Raw genomic sequence first — 19,968 nt, 5'->3', positions numbered from 1 at the left:
GCAGGGTCAGGCACTCTTATAAATGAATATACTCTTATATATATATATATATAGGGAAAGAAGAACACTTGGTTGGATGATCTAGTCCGCTGGCAAAAGTGAGGTCTACCTGCCTAAACTCCCTAGTATTTATCACCAGGCAGTCTACATGTGTCATCAATCAGTTAACTCTTTCCAAACCTGAAAATATTATTTCAAAATATGCTTATTTCTTAGCTAATATATATGTTTTAAACATGTGAACACCACAAACTTTTTTATTTAGGGCTGAGTGAAAGATGTGTGCCATTAGAAAGAATGATTTTTTTAGGGGAACAGTAACTTTTAATGAAAGCTCGCCAGTGTCGAGCTGCCGGAGATGCACAGTTCGGAACGAGCGACCGTTTAAGTTGATAACTGCCGGAAGAATACTCCAGTGTATTCTTGCTGGACGAAATTTGGTTGAAAAATAGGTTTTTGGCGTCTGATTCCCGATCGCGATTACGAGCGAGCGAGCTTCCAATTTGGCTTGATGAATCAGGCTCCCCACATGAATCTGATGCACTAAAATCGTAAAACTCGCACTTTCATAAGTGTTATTCTCCTGGGTCCTATGTAGCTTTTAGTGGTTTCCCCTGGGCTCCATGTAATTTTTGCATCTTATAATGGGAGGAAGTCAGAGGGAGGAACCATTGAGAGTTAACAAAGACCCAGAAGACTGAGACTCCTGAAAGTTTCAGTTTCCCAGTAGACTTTGATGGGAGATATCATAACACTAGATAAGAATTTAGACGGGCAGGGAAGGTAAGTAATTACGGTCTTTTTTCCAGTATGCTTTCTATAGAAACAAGGTTACTTTAGTCCTTAGCCCCTCAAAAGCATGAAAATATATCACCAACCAGTCTTTTTATTCAGCTTTGGTACATACCCCAGCTCTCTCTGGATAGACACCAGCACGTAAGAAAGAAGCCTTCCAACTGTCCACTTCTTCCTGAGTCTCACAGGCTAACTCCAATTGACGGTAATCTTTGTAAACGTTTCTGGAATGTCAAAAACCTCAAAATCACCACCTACAGATAGTAATACTGGCTCTCAAATACTGACATTTTGTAACCCATATTTATAGGGAATTTTCTTTACTCTATACCCTGGAAATGCAACAGGAATAAAACCTTTTCAAAAAATATGAAATTCCCTTCATAAACTGTCCGGTTACAGATATTAGAAGATAGCTGAAAAAGCAGGCAGTCCAACCATTTGGAGTTGTTTACTGAACCAGCTGCAGATATTAACAAAACACCTGGGTAACTAACTGTGGGCTGAATAACAAGGGGAAGTACTACAGATTACATATTTCCTGAACTTGTATGATGGGAGAGAGAAGAGACCTTGCCAACCCTGGCTTGCAAATTGGAAAACAGCCATCAGACAAAGTTCTCAAACCTGTCCAAACAACGCTTATAACAATGGTATAAGCAGAACTTTCTGTCTGAAATATCCATGCAAAGAGAACCTTTTTTTCAGAGACACAATTTGCAGATGCATTACCATTACCACCCTCGCTCTGTATTGCAATGTTCTACTCCGGTAATAAGTTAATCTTGCCCCTGGGTACTCTGATATTAGCAGATATTCCCACTGTGTTACTTTATTGTATCTACACAGAAATATACTCACCTTTGCTCAGTATTGAACAAGGCAAAAATGTGTTTGCTGGACATAAATCCCTTTTCAATATCTCTCAATTTTAGGTTATCCAGAGGCAACATGTACTTCTTCTCTTTCTCCTATAGAGGGCAAACAAAACATACTGTTAGAAGTAAAAACAGTGCATGCAAGGTCTGGAGATGCAAAAAAAAAAGCATTTGATTATATTATAGGCCTACACATCCAAAAAGAGAAACAACACATACTGCCTTTTTCTGTAGACTCCAGTGAAGAGAGAGTGAAGAGAGATCATCCTGCATCTGAACTCCCTTTTTCTCATGCATAACCTTATGTCATGTTTAATGGTTGCAGTAGCTTAGCTCTGATCATGGCTAGAGATATTTCATTGGAGTTCACCCTGAATCTAACACAAGATTCCCAGAAGGCAAGAAAAACAAACACCCAAACTTGTTGAGCTTTAAAAGACATAACTTGTTTTTCTAGTATTTAGTAAGGGGCATAATTAATAACAGAGGCCATTTTTCAACACTGGGGTACCTAGATTCAACTGAAGTCAACAACATCTGATACCATTATGCCCTGCTCTCTTTTGCAGGGATTTAATGCAAAGCAAGGGTTCAGTCATCGTCACTGGAGATTTTAGGCTATCAGAAGAAATGTAGCATGGCTATGAGAAACAGAAGCTTCATGAGTATTGTTGTTGCCCACCACTTTATCAGCAGTCCAGTTTATTTAAATTTTTAAAAGGGGTGAGGATTTGCCAAAACCCTAAATGTGCTGGGTATGTTTTATTCATATGTTTCTAAATGAAGGGAATCCCATTCATTACACCACTGCAATGGCTGACACATATGGTAATAAAATATGCAATATAAAACTTAAATACAAAGTAACACGATAGAGCATCTAGTAACTTTAAGTGTGTGCATTTTTTTATTCATTATTTACAGGAACAAAATTACTTTTTTCAGGGGCTTACAGGAAAGGACGATTTCCTAAAACTAACAACAACAAAACCACCGGTAAAATGGCAAGACTCTGTCTTTATAACATACAGGCAACACTTCCTGTTTTTTCTTCTTGCAGTTTTTCTAAAGAAGTCATACTATACAGAGACCCCAAAATGCAAAGCTTGCAAAACATAAGCAATCCAAAGCAAAGACTAAAGATTTAGATTTTTATAAATGTCACTTTTTTCTGGTACTTTCAAATTCACCATTATTTTTTGGTTTTATTACAGAGTTGGAAAATCTATATGTGAATTAATGAGGACTTCTGACAGTAATGATAATTGCTTGGTTTAAAATGTATGGCTTCCCTGCTTTTTGCGGAATTGTAGTCTAACAGCTCAAAATAAAAAGACCCTGTCACCAGAAAACTCATGTAAAGGCTTGCCTTGGATGTGATGCCAGCAATATATATTGTCTACATGCATTTCCTATAGATCAGGGGTGCACTCACATGAGTCTGAGTCATATATCTAGCAAGTTTGGTGATGCGTTTCCAAGTGATGGTGGAACATAGCAAGTTTGGTTGAAATGTCTCCATGCATTTCATCCAAATATAGCTCTGATATATAGCACAGCGCTGTACAAAGATGACTGGTGCACTCACATGAGTCTCAGTCATATGTATATAAGTTTGACTGAAAAGTCTCCATGCGTTTTCGAGTGATGGTGGAACATACACACATACATACATTTTTATATATATATATATATATAGACTGGGCGTTGCCCGGGTATTTATTTATTGCAATCTTATACTCGTATGTACTGAAGACTAATCAACCTGTAACATCCTCAAGCCCTTACACATGATTTTCTGTTCACACTTTACAGTTCTAATTTTAAAAGTGTAATTTCACCATCTGACCAAAGATCTCACCAAGATTAACTGTAGGCATTAAATGTTCTCCCTCAAATTTTTTATTTTAGTGTACATCAAATTGCCTGCTAGCTGAAATTGTAGCATTTAAGAGTATGTAAACCCTAAAAATAAAATCTTCTTGTGCGCTTCCATTTGGCCTGTAAATGTAGCATTTATTATCAATAACTATTAATTGTGTCAGAAATTCACAGTCTGTGTGCTCTGGGTCCTGAAGTTTTTTCATTGAGACTTTTTTTTTTTACGTAAAAAACAAGTCCCTATGCTCTAAAGATAAAGAAGATGGGCAGCATTTATTGGACAGGGGTGACACAATGGGGTTTATTTATAAAGCAGGGAATCTGACATTCCCTCAAACATTCCCTGGTGGAGAATCAATAACTGTCATTGAGGCCCTGCAAGATTCTCCACCAGGAAATGTTTAAGGGAATGTTTTATAAAAAAAAAGACTGATGATTTTTTTATGGCACAAAAACCAATATGGTATAATTGCCACAGGAGAAAGTAAAAAATATAAAAATTTGGGAGTATTGTGTAAAAGCATTAATGCACTTCTGGCAGATCCACACTATTTTTCTTTAATTGCAGGGTCATTAAACATATCAAAAACAGGTAAAAGTGAATTATTGCATATTTTTTTTGTGGGTCATTTTGTTTTGCTTTGACATACCCTCTAATAAATTACTTTATACCCATCAGTATTCTCTGAGGGGATGTGCCCTCACTCTTTTTGAGCTAACCAGATAAGTTATTATTATATGTGTATCTCTCATAGGGCAAAGGGGAAAGTCCTTAGACATGGGAGCTGCCATTGCTGGCTTGTTTGTAAAAATTAGGTATCCTAGCTCCTATATGGGCTGACTTCATTTGATAAATTCACCAAAACAAGCATGTAGTAAAGGAAAGTTGAGAAAACAATTCTCATTTTTCTACCAATTTTAGCTAGAAAGATGGGAATGATAGCCTATTTATTTCTCTTATAACAGTGGTTAGTGTGCTATACTTAATTCAGTAGGCCATAAGGGTAAGAGTCAAGAAGGGTTGGACATTATAGTCCCAATGCAAAAAAGAATCAATAATTCTTGGTATTGAACACACAACAAATGTGCTACAACATAGAAAGTGAATGTTAAAGGGGAATTATGATCTGGCATAATATACAATAAAATCTTCCAACCCCTTATTGCCCATATAGTTATTCTATCTACATTTGTCCCAAAGTAATTGTGTCTGTTTAAAAACACATTCTCCCCCCATGTCACAGCACAAAAGTGTATAATGAATGCCTTTTAGTACCAAGGCCTGCACTGACATGGTGTGTAACTGCATTGTACTGTAAATTTCCTTTGATGTTGTTCCTAAAATTGTGCAGTTGGATGGCTAATATAAATTAAATACAATAAAAATCGAGGCAGAATGCAGGAACAATACAAAAATCTAAATATAGCTTACCATTCTTTTTCAAGCACATTTTTTTTGTAACTGTAAACATACCTCATCGTCTTTGTACCAAGACAGGTTCTCTGCTGTTAGGACAAACCAATATTCCTTAGAGCCTCCTTTCATGATACCAATGTTGTTAATGGTCAGCCACCCCTTCCGGATGACCTGTTCAATGAAAGGTGGGTTTTTCACTGTAGGAAAGACTTGTACACCACATACAAACACACATACTGAAAGTCATTTATCATATGAGGAAGAAGGATTGATGCCAATGGCAGCCTATCAGATAATCCCTCTTCTCCTCCTAGAGCAATATGAGAGAACAAAAGGAACATTCCTATTAGTTGTTATGGGAAACACTTACCCAATCCTTCCCTCCGGCACACTGAATGATACTTTTTGTGTTAGAAAGAATCGGAAAACAATGACAAACCCTCTGCATGCATTGAATAGATTAGGGTTATGCAGCTAATGATTTCAAATGCAATTAAATATAGTTTTCCCTGATCAAAAAATAAAAAACTGCTGGTAAGGTGTAGAAGATAAAATAAAAAGCATTGGAGCTCAACTGTTTCCAGTGCTCCCATATTCTGGCATACAAAGGCAGATGGTCTATAAGTTGAAAAGAACAAAGCTGCAACAACTTGCATAGTTCAGTGAACACTGTGCAGAGCACTGGAGTTGGTGTATACATGTGTTCAGTGAACCCTACAAGTGGGATTATCCAAGTTCCATTCAACCCATACTGAAGAGAAAAAGGACAGTGTGCACTTATCATAGGGAATCAGGTGTAATGGCAACACGGTAACTTGACTGCTATGAGCAGTGTACACAGTTCAACAAATGAATCATTGGCTCAAAGAGAAAACATGTCTGGATACCATAACACATCAGAGTACAAACACAAGTACTGGTATTAATAAATTCTTCAATATGTTAACATGAATATTGCAATCAATAAAGCCAAAGCCAAAGCCAAATTAAATCTGTCTAAACCTGAGCAAATCAATGGTGTTCCAACATATGAGTTGCAGCAACCTTCAGTGAAAACTCCTTGCCAAAATAATTTACAGAGGATAGGCAGCTGAAATTATATACAATCTTTGACACCTGAAACTCTTTATCAATCACAATTAAGGACCAATAAGAAAACTTCAGATGTGATAGGTGCAGCAAGTTCAAATTTACCAGGAAAAGCTAAAATCTGGAAGAAACTTTAGCTGTCTATCTATTGATAATTGCAATATGGTTTTCACAGATGATAAACTCTGTACATGATTACAGGTTGACATTCAAAAATCCGGCAACCTTCGGACCTGAGAAGTGCCGGATTTTTGAAAATTACAGATTTTTTTTGTACTTACCTTTACACATAGGCCAGCCTTCCTCTCGCAGCACCATGGACATCTGGCACAGTTCCAGAGAGCAGGCAGCAGGGACGTCTCAACATGTATTTAGTTTAGCAAGCAAGACCTAACAGCTCTTTCTGCAGAACAGCGCCATCAAAACATTAGTGGACAAACAGTGTACTGCAGTCTCTGTATTGTAAATACGATCCCAAATTCATGCTGGGAAACTGAAGGACCTGGATTATGGATGCCCGGATTTTCGATTGTCAACCTGTATTTTAATGCGTTAAATCACCCAGGTCATAACACATTTATTTTAGCTTCTCAAAGACTATGTTCATCATAAAATCATTTAGTTTATATGGCATCTGTGTTGCCGGCTAAAGAATTACGTTTTTTAAACATGAAGTTTGAAGTTTGTAAGAAAAATCAGAAATCTCCTCTCTTGCCATATAAGTTATGTTGCCATTGTATTTGAAAGAAATTTATTATACATGTGTTTGAAGAAATTATATGGATACAATTTTATTCATTTTGTGCTTTAAGAACAACACAAAAAAGAAATGTGCACTAAAGCATAAGGACCAATTAAAGAGGAATTAGTAAGTATCTTTGCAGCTAGAATTTAGATTATGATTGTGCTATCGCATACATTTGCTCTATGCAGAATGTTATTACATGTTTTGTTTAGAAATAAAAACCACAATAAATAAATCTTGCTAAAACAAGACTGTGTTTTTGAAATATTTATCTAGAAGTATTAAAGGACATTTTGATATAACTATGTGGCAGAGAGGAGATGCAAAATGGGCCACAGGTGCCTGGTTTTTGAACATTACACTATAACAAGGCCACATAAGGAAAAGCATAAGTGAGATGGAGGGGTTTTAACACCATTTGAAGATAGAAATGTGAAAAGCTGTTATTAGGAGACGCATGCACACACTTCAGGCAAAACCTGCAAACTCACTCAGAACACAAGAGCAAAATGTCGGCCATCTTGTTTAGTGTGTGTCCAGGCCAGACAATGAAATGGTAGCAAGCCCCCTTCTGCTAAATAGGCAGCAAACATTATGATCTGTTCTGTCACTAAACAGGAAAAGCTTGCCAAACTCAGTGATGTCATACCAGTAATTTTAATACTGCTCCTTTCCAGCGAAGCAGATAGAATGGATACAATTGCAGTTTGTGAGATGTTTAACTCCAGGCCTTTCACAGATTTCACAAAAAAATAATCCAGTCAGCAGGTGAGGCCCTCTTTCAACCTATACTGTTTTTCCACAGAAAACATTTATTTATATTATTTATTTGAAGCCTTTACATTTACATGGGTAGTCTTCCAACTGCATTATTTTGTAATGAATAGATGTTTTTTTTTTTTAAGGATGGTCGTGAAATTTTGTAATTTTTAGGAAAGGCAATAAGTGACAGGAGAATAATGAGGGCTGCAATTTCTGAGTTGTCCTTTACAGAATGATATTTCCATGTGTTGGCAAATTTTGAAATAAGTATAGCGATGAGGAACTCTCCTATATTTGTTGTGACTCATTTTGGGCTCATTTACTTTGTAATGTACACATTAAATACATCAGGGCTTTGCAGTGCAATTCATTTTCAGTAGTACCCCAAGGAAACACACATGGACTTCATTGCAAAAATGGTGCATGGCTGATATTTTAATGATTAAGTGCCTTGGAAATACATTTATTTAAATGGGCTGCATTAAAGCTATGATGCACATTAACACATGTGCATAACACACCAGGATACCAGGTTGTGAGTGGGCCCTTGCAGCATGCCTGCGCCAGGGCTGTGACTGTGAAAGAACTTAGGTGACTTAAAAAAGCTTAAAGGAACTACACTCAAAAACTAGTCTTTCAATTAATAATCTTTTTCCTACGTCCTAAAATGTCAGTCTTCCCTGGTGGCACTGGCTGGGTCAACTTGTATCCATGCAATAAATAATGATTTCTAAAGTGTTTACAAGTGGCCAGCTTGTGACTTACAAGTTTAGGTTTCTTCCTCTCCTGACCTTCCCCCCTCCCCCTCTATCTCCCCCACTGCATCTGGAACTCACAAAATCTGCAGCTACAGAGGGGGCAGTCACACAGTGACAAAAATAATCTGCATAATTAGGGAGTGGATTAGACACACTCCCACCAAGGATGGCATTTCCCAGATTGCACCTCACTGCCTAGGCGATGGAGAGACCTGGAGGTGTGGCTAGAACTCGTTTTTAATATTTAAAGGTGAAAGCAAGCTGAAAAAAAAAGTATTCAGATAATTATAACTTTGGCTTTTGTTATTCATAAACCAAAGTTGATTTTGTGAGTATAGGTACACTATTAAGTATGATACAGCCAAGAAACTGGTATTTTCTTCAGGAGAACAACATTTTTTATACTTTCTTTGTAGCAGAGTCACTTTGAGGTGGCATGAAGCAGATTGGATTTTAAATGGCTCATAAATAAAATTGAAGGTCCTCTAAACTAGCCTGAACCTGTTGCTGTGCCTGTCAAAAACTTTATTTTTTTACATTCTTGTTTTACAGAAAATAAAACAAGGATTACAATTTTACAGACAGGTCACAAGTCATGATTAAATACATAAAAAAAACAACAAACACAAAGAATACCTAAACTATACTACCCTACATACACTAAAAAAACACCCTTCAAATAATGAAAAACCTTTTTTAGAATTTTACCTCAATTTCTATCTGTTTTCGTTTACAGAGAAAAAAAGCCTTGTTTTATTTTACCTCATAGGGTCCCACCTGTCTTTTACCTAACAAACATATCACTTCACAGAAGCTTATTATCTAAGGCCGTAGCAATTCCTCTGCTTTCATAGTTACATAGTAGGTCAGGTTGTAAAAAAGTTCATCAAGTTCAACCAGTAGGTAAAATGTACTTTGCTAGTTTTAGATATTGCAGCTTGGCATTGCATGCTGCATGTATCCCCCTAGACAGTATGAAGTGCATAACTTTACATTTATCTATATGAAATGTCATTTGTCACTTCACAGCCCAATCAAACAGTACATCCAGGTCTGCTTGTAGATTATAGACATTCTGTATGTACTTAATTCCATTACATAGCTTGGTGTCATCTGCAAACACAGAAATGGTACTTTTATTCCCAAACTCTATATCATTTATAAAGATGTTAAACAGTAAAGGTCCTAACACTGAACCCTGGGGTACACCACTAATAACCTTAGACCATTCAGAGTATGAATCATTAATTACAACTCTCTGGATTTGATCTTTAAGCCAGTTCTCTATCCATTTACACATTAACTTTTCTAAACCTATCGACCCTAACTTACATATTAACCGTCTGTGGGGTACAGTGTCAAATGCTTTAGCAAAGTCCAAGTACACTATATCAACTGCTTTTCCACTGTCTACCTGTTTACTTACTTCCTCATAAAAAGAGAGTAAATTTGTTTGACAACTGTCTTTCTTGAAGCCATGCTGACTATCACTTATAATATTATTTTCTAGCAGAAACTCCTCTATGTGGTTCTTTATCAAACTCTCTAGGACCTTTCCAACTATGGACGTTAAACTAACTGTAGTTACCTGGTAATGACTTTGCTCCCTTTTTGAAGATAGGAACCACATTGGCCTTATGCCAATCCATTGGTACCATGCCAGTAACTAAAGAGTCTCTAAAAATTAGAAATAATGTCTTTGAAATAACTAAGCTCAGCTCTTTGAGGACAGTTTTCAGTTTAGAGAAAGAGTTGATATATCTACAGGAAAAATGTTTTTTTTTTTTTCATTTTAGGTGGTTGTAGGGAATGATTACAACCACTTTCTGGGTCCCATTTGGAAGATTTTCCATGTTTTGTCTTGGAACAGAAATAGGAAGTGATTGGAATTCTCCCCCCAAATACGAGTAAATAGTTACTGGAACATCTGTGAGTTAAAATGGTTATCCTGACACTCCTCCTGACAGCATGTACAAATGGGTAATGTCCACCCCTTGCTCTCCACAGGTCCACTTTACCAAAGCAATAAAAGTAACCTCCCTCTCCCCTGCAGGTGTTCTGTTCCTGTCCTCAGTCCAGGACCAAGTATCTGTTTCCCCTACCTCTCCTCCCTGGTTCAGCCTCTACAAAAGGAAGTCCCATGCCAGATGGTAAATCCATCAAGTTTTGGGAACCCTGGTGCTGAGGTATGGTGATATGGAGCTTAAATAGCAATAGTAATGGCAGTAGTAGAGATGAGTTTGAAGGAAAGAATGTCTTTCTGTTGTATCTCTGGGGCCACCTGCTGTATGGCTCCATGAAAGTGCATTCTGAGCCTTAAATAATAGGCATTGCATATAATTTGGTGGAATTTTATTGTTTTTCTACATACACTATGGCTTAGTGCACTATTGTTCTGCCTGTTATGGTGTTTTTTTTTTACCAGGATTCTATATTATACATACCTGTGGTATTTGTGGGAAACACCTTGGATGTGTTTTTTGGTTACTTGTACATTTATTATTCATTAGATGTTAATGAGTGCAATTGCTATCATAACACGTTATGTTAATCTTCAAAGTACTCCAGCAGGGGTAGCAGCCTTTGTTAGGTGACCATCACTGTCCTGCTTACAGAGGCGCCATTTTGAAAAACTTTTTCTGTTTTTACTTCTTTGTAGCTGCTATGGTGACTGGTAGGAAGTCAGATAGGAAGTTTTATTTGTTAGGTACATATCTAAGAAAGATATATTACTTGTTTTAGTTGCTGCCTCGCCTCACAGGCATGAAAACTGCAGCACAGGTAGGGGATGGATTCAAAAGATGGCTGCCACCTAATAAAAGAGTGTTTCTTTCTGTTGTGGGATAAAAAGCCCTCCAAGAAAGCAAACACATGTAGGCCAGTGTCAAAGGGTGCTAAGGCTTCCTGAATGCAATATTATTATTATTAAACAGGATTTATATAGCGCCAACATATTACGCAGCGCTGTACATTAAATAGGGATTGCAAATGACAGACTAATACAGACAGTGATACAGGAGGAGAGGACCCTGCCCCGAAGAGCTTACAATCTAGTAGGTGGGGGAATTTCACACACAATAAGATGGGCGATATGTAGTGGTGGGAAGTAATGAGGGTTTAGCAGACAGAAGAAGATGGGTAGGCAAGTTTGAAAAAATGAGTTTTGAGCACTCTTTTAAATGAGTAGGAGCAAGCCGAATAGGCAATGCTACCAGGCATTTATCCAACTGACTAGCAATGTGCAATATTGGCCCCTCAGGTCAGCTAACATTGACACCAGCTAATGTTTTGGCTATTTGTAAACGTGACATTTTTCCCACTGGCAGCACTGCAACCAGGCATTTATCCCACTGACCATCACACAAGTGTACAAAGATCTGTGAATGTGAGGATTTTAGCAATGGTTCCTTAAGACTCACAAGTTGTTTCAGGGGCTTTTCCCATCTTAAAAATGTTTAGAAAGATGGATTTAGGCCAACAAGCTAAGAGAAACCTCCTGCCCATTTTAGGTCAGTCCACATATCGCTCTGCCATTGAAGTATGCTGGGTGTGTGGCACAAACGCCTTGCCCTTCAAACTTATCTGTGCATCTTGCTTTAAAGAAGCAAATAAAGATAAGGAAGCACAACCAAGCCATGCATTATGTCTGCGCCAGATACTTCCCCGCCTGCCTCTCAAGTACTATCTGTTCGGCAAAGGGATAAAAGCCCTGAAAAAAAAGCATCTCAGAAAGACAAGACACCTGGCTTCTCCCAGTCCTATTCGTCGATCCTCTAGAAGAGCATAAGGGGAAATAGAAAGTACACCCTGTGAAATTACTAATAGAAGGAGGTCACTCTCTCATTCCAGAAGCAAATCAGTGGAGCACCCAGGAAGTGAATCATGTTGGGCATGTGGTGCAAGAGCATTGCCATAAAAAGTGGCCAGTCGGATCTTTGAGGTAACTGTCTGAATGGGGACTTGAAGCAAACCTACACCACAACAGGTCTGGTTGTTGCCCAGCAGTAGTGTTAGGATTGGTATCACGTTGTTGGGGGCAGATAAACAGGTCCTGTATGCTGCCCAGATCCTATTTGGAAGAAGGTATACCGAGGATCACAGGGGGCAGTTTGCCAGGGTGTGGCATAGGCATCAGTAGCTCTTTTACATAACTGTGCAGGAGGCAGAGATTTCCTGTCAAGAAATTTGTTAACCCTCAATAAATGGAACCTAAAAATCCTAGGTTCTGTAGTCAGATAATCTAAGAAGAGCCCAAGGAAAGCCTTTTGAGGATGTATCCATCTAGCCATAGCAACAAGATAGCAACAAGTTTGTCCAGGTTTTCGACATTTGGAAATTTCCATCAAGTCACAGTCAGGTTTTTTTATAGACAAAGAAGCATTTCAACTTTTCTTTCTCTCCAACCACCAGCCTAAAACCTGTTGGGTGATCATATGAGCAGATCATTTCTCAACCACAAGTGGCCTCTGGGCAGACACAGTTTTTCAAGTCGATTGACCTGCTTGCATCTCCAGCTTGCATGTCCAAGTACAAGCTAACACTGGCCAAAATTCTGGCACGAGGAAATATATTTTTTTTTCCCTACTCCTTTTATTCTTTTTTGCCAGGACTAACTTTTGCATGGCCGTTAGCAGCATTCTATCCCTGACCGCCCGGGACTGAATGCCAACTTGCTGGAAGGCAGAGGCTCCTAGCATCTGGGTATTCTCGGTGGTGGCAGATATGCTCAAAGCTTACAAACATCTGTAAATAGATGCCACAATATAGAAAAAGTTTTTTATTTGTATAGCAGAAAAGAAAGGTTTTCTTGGATAATCCATCACCAGCACAGGTTCCAAAATGTTCTGCATTCAGCTTCGGACGAGGAACTTCTTCAAAGCGGTTGTAAAAATGAAGCCTTCAGTAAAGTAATTCTTTTTAGCATAAGACTTGCCCCTGGTCCTACAAATTCTCAGGGAGCTTCCCTTCTATTCGGTCTAGGTCTGCTCAATAAGAAAATGGACGTGGAGGATGAAATCCTTGACTTGCTGTGACCATAACAAGCAAGGTTTCAGAACTCTGCATCTTCTTGGGGAGTCAGATTGCACCTATCTTCCTGAAATGTATATGCATTTATCACTGAATGTCTTATTTAAGGTGTATCCTGTGTATCACTCCAGTTGAGAAGTAATTGCTCAGCATGGAGACCATGGATTTTCTGAAGGGTCTCCTGAAAATTAGGAAGATTTTCTCCATTTACCTTCAGAGAAACAATGATTTGATAGTTGTTGATGTTCTAGTCAGCTTCACTAGCAGTCCTTTATGGAGCACAGCAGTATCTGTGACAGATTTTGCATTCTAGGGTTTTTAACCTTCTAGCAGTCTAATTCCATCCAAATTTCCATGCAAAAGCGATACAATTTTTTGCATGGAAATTTATTTTTCATTGTAGGCTATAATTCTTAGGCATAACTCACCACCAATATTTAATAAATTTAACAAATTTAATAATAAACTTTAAATAACAAAAATCTGTTAAAAAAAATTAAACATGTAATATAACTGTACAGTGATGTATGTGTGTGTGTGTGTGTGTGTATATATATATATATATATATATATATAATATGAAAATCTTTGTATTGGACTCAATACAGCTATTTTGTATTAAATCCAATACAAAATTATTTGAATTTCCCGCCGATCCACCCACACCAACGTCACCGGGAAACCCCGGAAAACGTCTCTGCATTCGCCCGCTAGAGGGACCAGCAGGACAATGGGGGACGACAACAGAACAAAGTAAGTGGGTTTTTTTTTTTTTTAGTTAAAAGCTACCCCGAGTCACACTCGGGAATACCGCTAGGGGGGTTAATACCATGTGGTATGCTTACATCATGAGAACTTGATTACGTTGCAGGAAGTCAAGAGACATTCAACTAAGGAAGGGGCAACCTTATAGACTTCATTTACAGAAGTATCTACAGAAGTGATCTGTAAATAACCAGTAGGATGTCTTCCAACATTTGTTTATTACCTTTATAGGTTGGAGCTTCAGCCACCTTGGGGCTTCTATTTGACAAGTGGCTCGTGGCATTGTTTGTTGTTGGCCATTTGTACATGCTGTCAGGAGGAGTTTACAGGAAAAGAAAATTACAGGTAAGTATGACAACAATTTTCCATAATCCTCTTGTTTGGTTTACAGCTATAAAATTCTGGTTCTAACCCAGTAACAATAAAATAGAGATGTAAATCTCTATCTCATTTTTTTCTGTGGAAACTGAGAAAGGATTTCCCTCACTTTGGAAAGAATCCTTCTCACTTTCTGTGGAATCTTGAAATAGGGAAGATCTTTCTTCACTTTCTATGGGACACAGATAAATTTAACACCTTTTCTTCGAAAAATACTGACCTTACGATCCCTTTCTGAATAATATCATTGGCAACAAGTAATATTATGGACAAGTATAGTAAAATAATGACCAGGTTTCAACCTTGGACACGGACAGAAAAAAAAAACTGCAGACAGATGCTGCTTCCTGCTGTATTCAAATAATACTTAAAAGAAGTAATATTATTTAAACCTTCCTAGAATATCAAGTTGTTTGTTTCCTGTAAGGGCTGGTGGCCATTTTGTGAGATCTTCTTATAAGGATTGACACCTGGTCTATTTGTGCGATCTGGCCAGTAAAAATGGGACTTGCTATATGTTATCATTAGACTGGTATTTTTACTTTGTAAAGGTGGTGATCTTACTTCTAGTCCAAATGTTAAAACAACAAAGCTGAGATTTTGATCACAGTTGATTTGTTTGTACAGATCATATAAACCAGGTTGTGAGCCTAAATCTTTTACTCAGATCTGTTAGCTCTGTAAAGAAAGTCTGGATTTTGAAGTAATACCATGGATGCCAAGATAAGTCTGCATGGGACAACAGAAATCTGTCAGGGTGACATGGCTGCTGGTCCAGGTCTGGAGTGTGGACCCTCACATACACTAATAGAAGGAAAGGTACACGAGGGGTTATGAGGACACACAAGGGGAGACTGAGCAAGCCAGTAGGGTGCATCTGGGGCTCCTTAAAATTGAGTGATTTATCTTGTGTATGTTAATCAGACCATAATATATCTTACAGTATTCTTTGAGGTAAATTAAGGATAGTTAACATGGCATGTTCAGAATGTATTACAGTAAGTCTGTTCAAATGAAACAGTTTAATATAATATAAAATACTGCCATACAAGAAAAACATGTGTTTCTTATATATATATAAATTGTGAAGTGTGATTTTTATCCTGTTTGGCTGTGATAAATGCCTGTGAAATGGACGCCCTGATGCACTCTCTCTGCTTGGCACATCAGCCGCTGCCTGACTACTCACCAGGATCTCATCCTGCACATGGTAACCATAGCAACAGCAGCGGAGTGGAGAGGAGAGAGGAGCAGAAGAAGAGGGATATACATTACTAGCAGAGCGGGTGCAAAACCAAATATGCGTTGCTGCAGATTCCATGGCCCGTGCATGACATACCATTCTGGCAGAGTCTCACCTCACACACACACAATAGGCACAGGTGCCAAGCCTGCAGTTTGCAACGTTGCACAGTACATGACTGGAGAGTAATGACATGGACAGCCTGACGCTGCAGCCCGCCATCTTATTCAATGCCAACAAACATAAATGTTAAAGTAGATCACCATAACACTGTTGGATTTGTGTGCCACTAGCACTTTACTGAATGTATTGTCTGTGTTTTTAGGACTTGTCATTGTATCGTTAAGCAGATCTGTTTATTTTAGCTGCTCAGAAGCATTAGACCAAACCACGCATAGAAGGAAGGCAGCATAGGCTATTCCAGGGGTGGCCACTAGTTTTGGCTTGCTAGATACTTTTAAAATGACCAAGTCAAAATGATCTACCACCAATAAAAACTTGGACTTAATAACTCCTGGGCGCGGTAGAGTTTTTTTTTTTTTTTGAAAAGCAGGGCTCTGCAATCTACTCGCGTTGCCTTTGCGATCCACCAGTAGATCGCAATCCACGTGTGGGGCACCCCTGGGCTATACAGTACTGTGTCCAGTAAAGCCCGCTAGGCAATGTAAAACAGCTCACAGCTCACTTATATATACTACAGCTTAATAAACAGCACCAAATGGTTAGATTAACAGCAATTTATAATTAGGACTGATAAACCTAACATGCACACTTTTTAAATATAAAATATTTAGCAAGATAAATAATGTACATGCGCAAATTTTAATATACATGCTTGCAGGTGGAGATGTTTATCAGTGCGTGCCTGACCTCCTCATTCCTTTTTTTTTTTTTTCACAAAAAGACACTGCAAAGGTTACTAAGAAAAACCTAAGGAATTTTAAAGCCAACTACAAGCATCCTCTGAATAAATGTTGATGGTGGACTTCTATGGAACAATAAAGCCTTTTTGTAATAGAAAGGTGGAACAGAAGGTGAGTTCATTTTCTAATTAATTGTTTGCAGTGCAGTTGCACAGAGATGAACCCTTACATATCCCTTTGGGATCAATTCACTAAGCTTTTAGAGCATTTTTGTCATTGTACACAATCTAACAAAATATTTTGTTGATTCTCAAAGTTTTGTCAAATGGACCTCTAATGTATTCATTATTGGTATTTGTGTGTGTGTGTGTGTGTGTGTGTGTGTGTATGTATATATACACAAATCCACAAACCTTATTGCACAGGTCAGGTCTGTTAATAAAAAATGGATGGGCTTAGGGCAAATATTTTACTTGTTGCATCCTAATTCTTAATAACAACAGACAGTCATGGATTTCATTATAACCTGCTCCCTGCTACCTGTTACTGTATTCGGCATATCAGAGTGCTTCCGTAGATGGACCAGGTTTCAAAGAGTGCTGCTGTGCTGATCATAAGACAGTGTAGAATCCTTTTTCCCAAACTCTGCCTTTGTCAAAATGTAGTTAGAATTTGTGAGGAAGGTTCTTGCTGCTTTCATTTCAGTAACCACCATCTGGGGTATAAAGAAGGATGCTGTACAGATGCCCACCTAACCTGGTAGGCTTGGGACAACTGCCTAATTTTATGAATGTGTTACGTAACCATCGTGTAGGGCAGCAGTCCCCAACCTGTGGTCCACAAGAAAATTTTGGTGGTCCACGGCTCTAGTCGATGCACCCCCCAATGAGGTCAGGAGAAAGACCCCGCTTAGGGGAAGGGGGCCACTGGCCAGAGTAGCAGACTCTGTCTCCCTTATGCATCGCAGGCTCGGGGTGGTGGGTGTGTTGTGTCTCTGGACGAGGGCGGGTTCTGGCATCCTAACTTTACTCTGGGGTAAGTTTTTTCCCCTGTGAGTGACACACGGCTCCCCACTGGTGTAGGGTATTGGTCTAAAATGCTATCTTTTGACTGTTGAAAATAGTGAGTAATTAAGAGAGGGAAGTAGATAATGCTTATTTGAGATAAAATATCAAATAATACAAAAATACTGATTTTTGGGATACAATGTCATTGTATGATTAAAAAAAATGTTAATGTAAAAAACTCTACACCTGCAATAGTATTGTATCTCAAAAGAAAACTTTGATGAGATGATTATCATGATCAAAAATATCCAAGATAGTATAAATAACTCAGCTTTGTGAATTGACCCCCTTTCGAAGTTTTAAGTGTACACAACAGCTTAGTTAGCTTCATTTTGTATAGCATTTGGAAGTTACAATATAAGAATTATAAAGCATGGGTACATTGAACCTTCCTAGCCTATCTTGCTCTAAAATCAGCACTGAATAGACATTATAAAACTAGCAAAAGAATTTGAGTGATCTACAAAATAACTAATACTAATAAATATCTTCTATGTACCATGATTAACAAATATTCAAAGAAGGATGTATGTGTCATACCCACCTGGTTTCCAGATGCTTTTTTCTTGTTCATTTGGCTGCTCCTTTGCTGTGCGCTAAAATAAAGAAAACATTTTCTGGTCATCAGTCTCTAGTTTACCCACCTCCGCTTGTTCAAAACCCCCCTTTTTTTATGACCTCTCACAATTCTTTTACAAACAACTATGGTATTCTTATTTTTGGAAAACCTTTCACTACCATTAAGGCAGCACATAGCACAAAGTGGGTGCAGAACTGTGCAGGCATATAGCTTTTGGTGACTCTTACATGTTATTGGAACTCTGAAATCAATATGTAGATTTCTTATGCAAAACATTGGGGCTTGGGTGCAAACAGACATTTTTTTCCATCATGTAGTTTCATGTATACAAGATTATGTATACAAGATTTAATTAAAGACATTTTTTTGAAAATCTCCCAAGCAAAAGGTCAAAGATTGTGCTTAATGTTTCGTGATGTAGGAAATGTATGTATTTTAAAGAATGCTTTCATGGAAATGTCAAGGTTGTCTTCTGGTTCTGCAATACCCTAAACAAAATTGCCATTTATCTATTTCTACTGCTTAAATTGCCAAAATAAAAATACTGCAGAAAATGCTAATTAGTTTGGAACTCTGTGCTATGGTCTTGTGATCTCTTGCTTGTGTGACTAAAGCTAAAGTACACAAGTCCCATGGCTCAAGGCCAATATTGGACAAAAATCTGGCGTGTGTACAGCGCCCGTCAATCATCGTCTGAACAACTGTCTCGGTGGATCCACGGACAATGGACGACCAACGATCCTAATACAAGGAAAGGGGGAGGACGAGCAGCAGGGTGCCGCTCCGTCGTTCTCCCCTCCCCTCTCCATAGAGCAGACCGGTGCTGTATGTACAGCACTTGTTCATGCATGGTACAGTCCTTAGTTGTTGGAAAGGATCATGAAAGATCCTTTCCAACGTCAATAATTGCACGTGTGTATGAAGCCTTAAACTGCAAGTGTACACTCAGCCTTACACTTTGGATGAATGTAATTTTATCTGTTGATGAATGTAATTTATCTGCTTATTTTGTTTGCCAGATATCTACCATTGCTTCTATGGTACTATGCTTCCAGTGGGAATTTAGGAATCATTTTTTTGTTATTATGTTCAGAATGAAAAAACAAACCCGCTTGCTGGACAACCTTGCAAATAAAAATATTTCAAATGTGTGCTAACCCCAATTTTCTTGCAATATGCTTGCCAACATGCCTCATTGTACACAATTTCCTAAAATGAATAATTTTTGGGACACTGTTAGTAACAGCACTTCCTAATTCATGCTCACATCAGCCATTGCATTGCATTTAGCACCAGCATTGCCAGCCTGCGGTGCACACACCTTGAGTCAGCCATTGTGCTATCAGATCTGCATGATAGGCTGCCTGAGTGATAGCACTCGGCAGGCTGACAACACTGCTGGAAATTACATAAGACAGTTTAGGGTTGTCAACATAAAACGTAAAGTGCTATACCTTTAACTATTTCAAAGTTAGAAACCAATTCAAATTGAAGGAATGAACCTCCAGTTCAAGTTGAAGGAAAGGACCTCCAAGGTTATATTCTCTAGATTATTGCCTGTGGTATGTGCAACACGGGAAAAACTGAGGGAGCTTAGACAGCTAAACGCATGGCTCAAGTCCTGTTGCAAAAGGAAAGGGTTTGGGTTCATGGAGCACTGGGCTGACTTTTCATTGGGGTACAATTTGTATGCCAGAGATGGTTTGCACCTAAGCGAAA

The 19,968-nt window shown here is 38.3% G+C and overlaps 1 protein-coding gene across 11 annotated transcripts in view; it reads right to left on the bottom strand.

Annotated features, from left to right (window-relative positions):
- Window positions 1-19,968, bottom strand: part of DNM1 (dynamin 1) — a 140,644-nt gene that overhangs the window by 52,306 nt on the left and 68,370 nt on the right. For 9 of the 11 annotated variants that reach the window (XR_011923393.1, XM_072430547.1, XM_072430556.1 and 6 more), the window contains exons 13-17: window positions 18,214-18,265; window positions 15,686-15,697; window positions 5,029-5,142; window positions 1,657-1,766; window positions 908-1,019 (exon numbers count right to left, since the gene is read on the bottom strand). Coding sequence is in view for 10 of the 11 variants with exons in the window: in XM_072430547.1 (XP_072286648.1) it covers window positions 908-1,019; window positions 1,657-1,766; window positions 5,029-5,142; window positions 15,686-15,697; window positions 18,214-18,265 (400 nt within the window). In the remaining variant the exon portion in view is untranslated. The remainder of the gene's footprint in view (window positions 1-907; window positions 1,020-1,656; window positions 1,767-5,028; window positions 5,143-15,685; window positions 15,698-18,213; window positions 18,266-19,968) is intronic. The other 2 variants (XM_072430550.1, XM_072430551.1) reach the window with 1 other exon arrangement.

This window comes from Pyxicephalus adspersus, chromosome Z, assembly GCF_032062135.1.
Source record: "Pyxicephalus adspersus chromosome Z, UCB_Pads_2.0, whole genome shotgun sequence".
Classification (NCBI taxonomy): Eukaryota; Metazoa; Chordata; class Amphibia; order Anura; family Pyxicephalidae; genus Pyxicephalus; species Pyxicephalus adspersus.
This window is presented reverse-complemented; position numbering and strand designations above follow the sequence as displayed.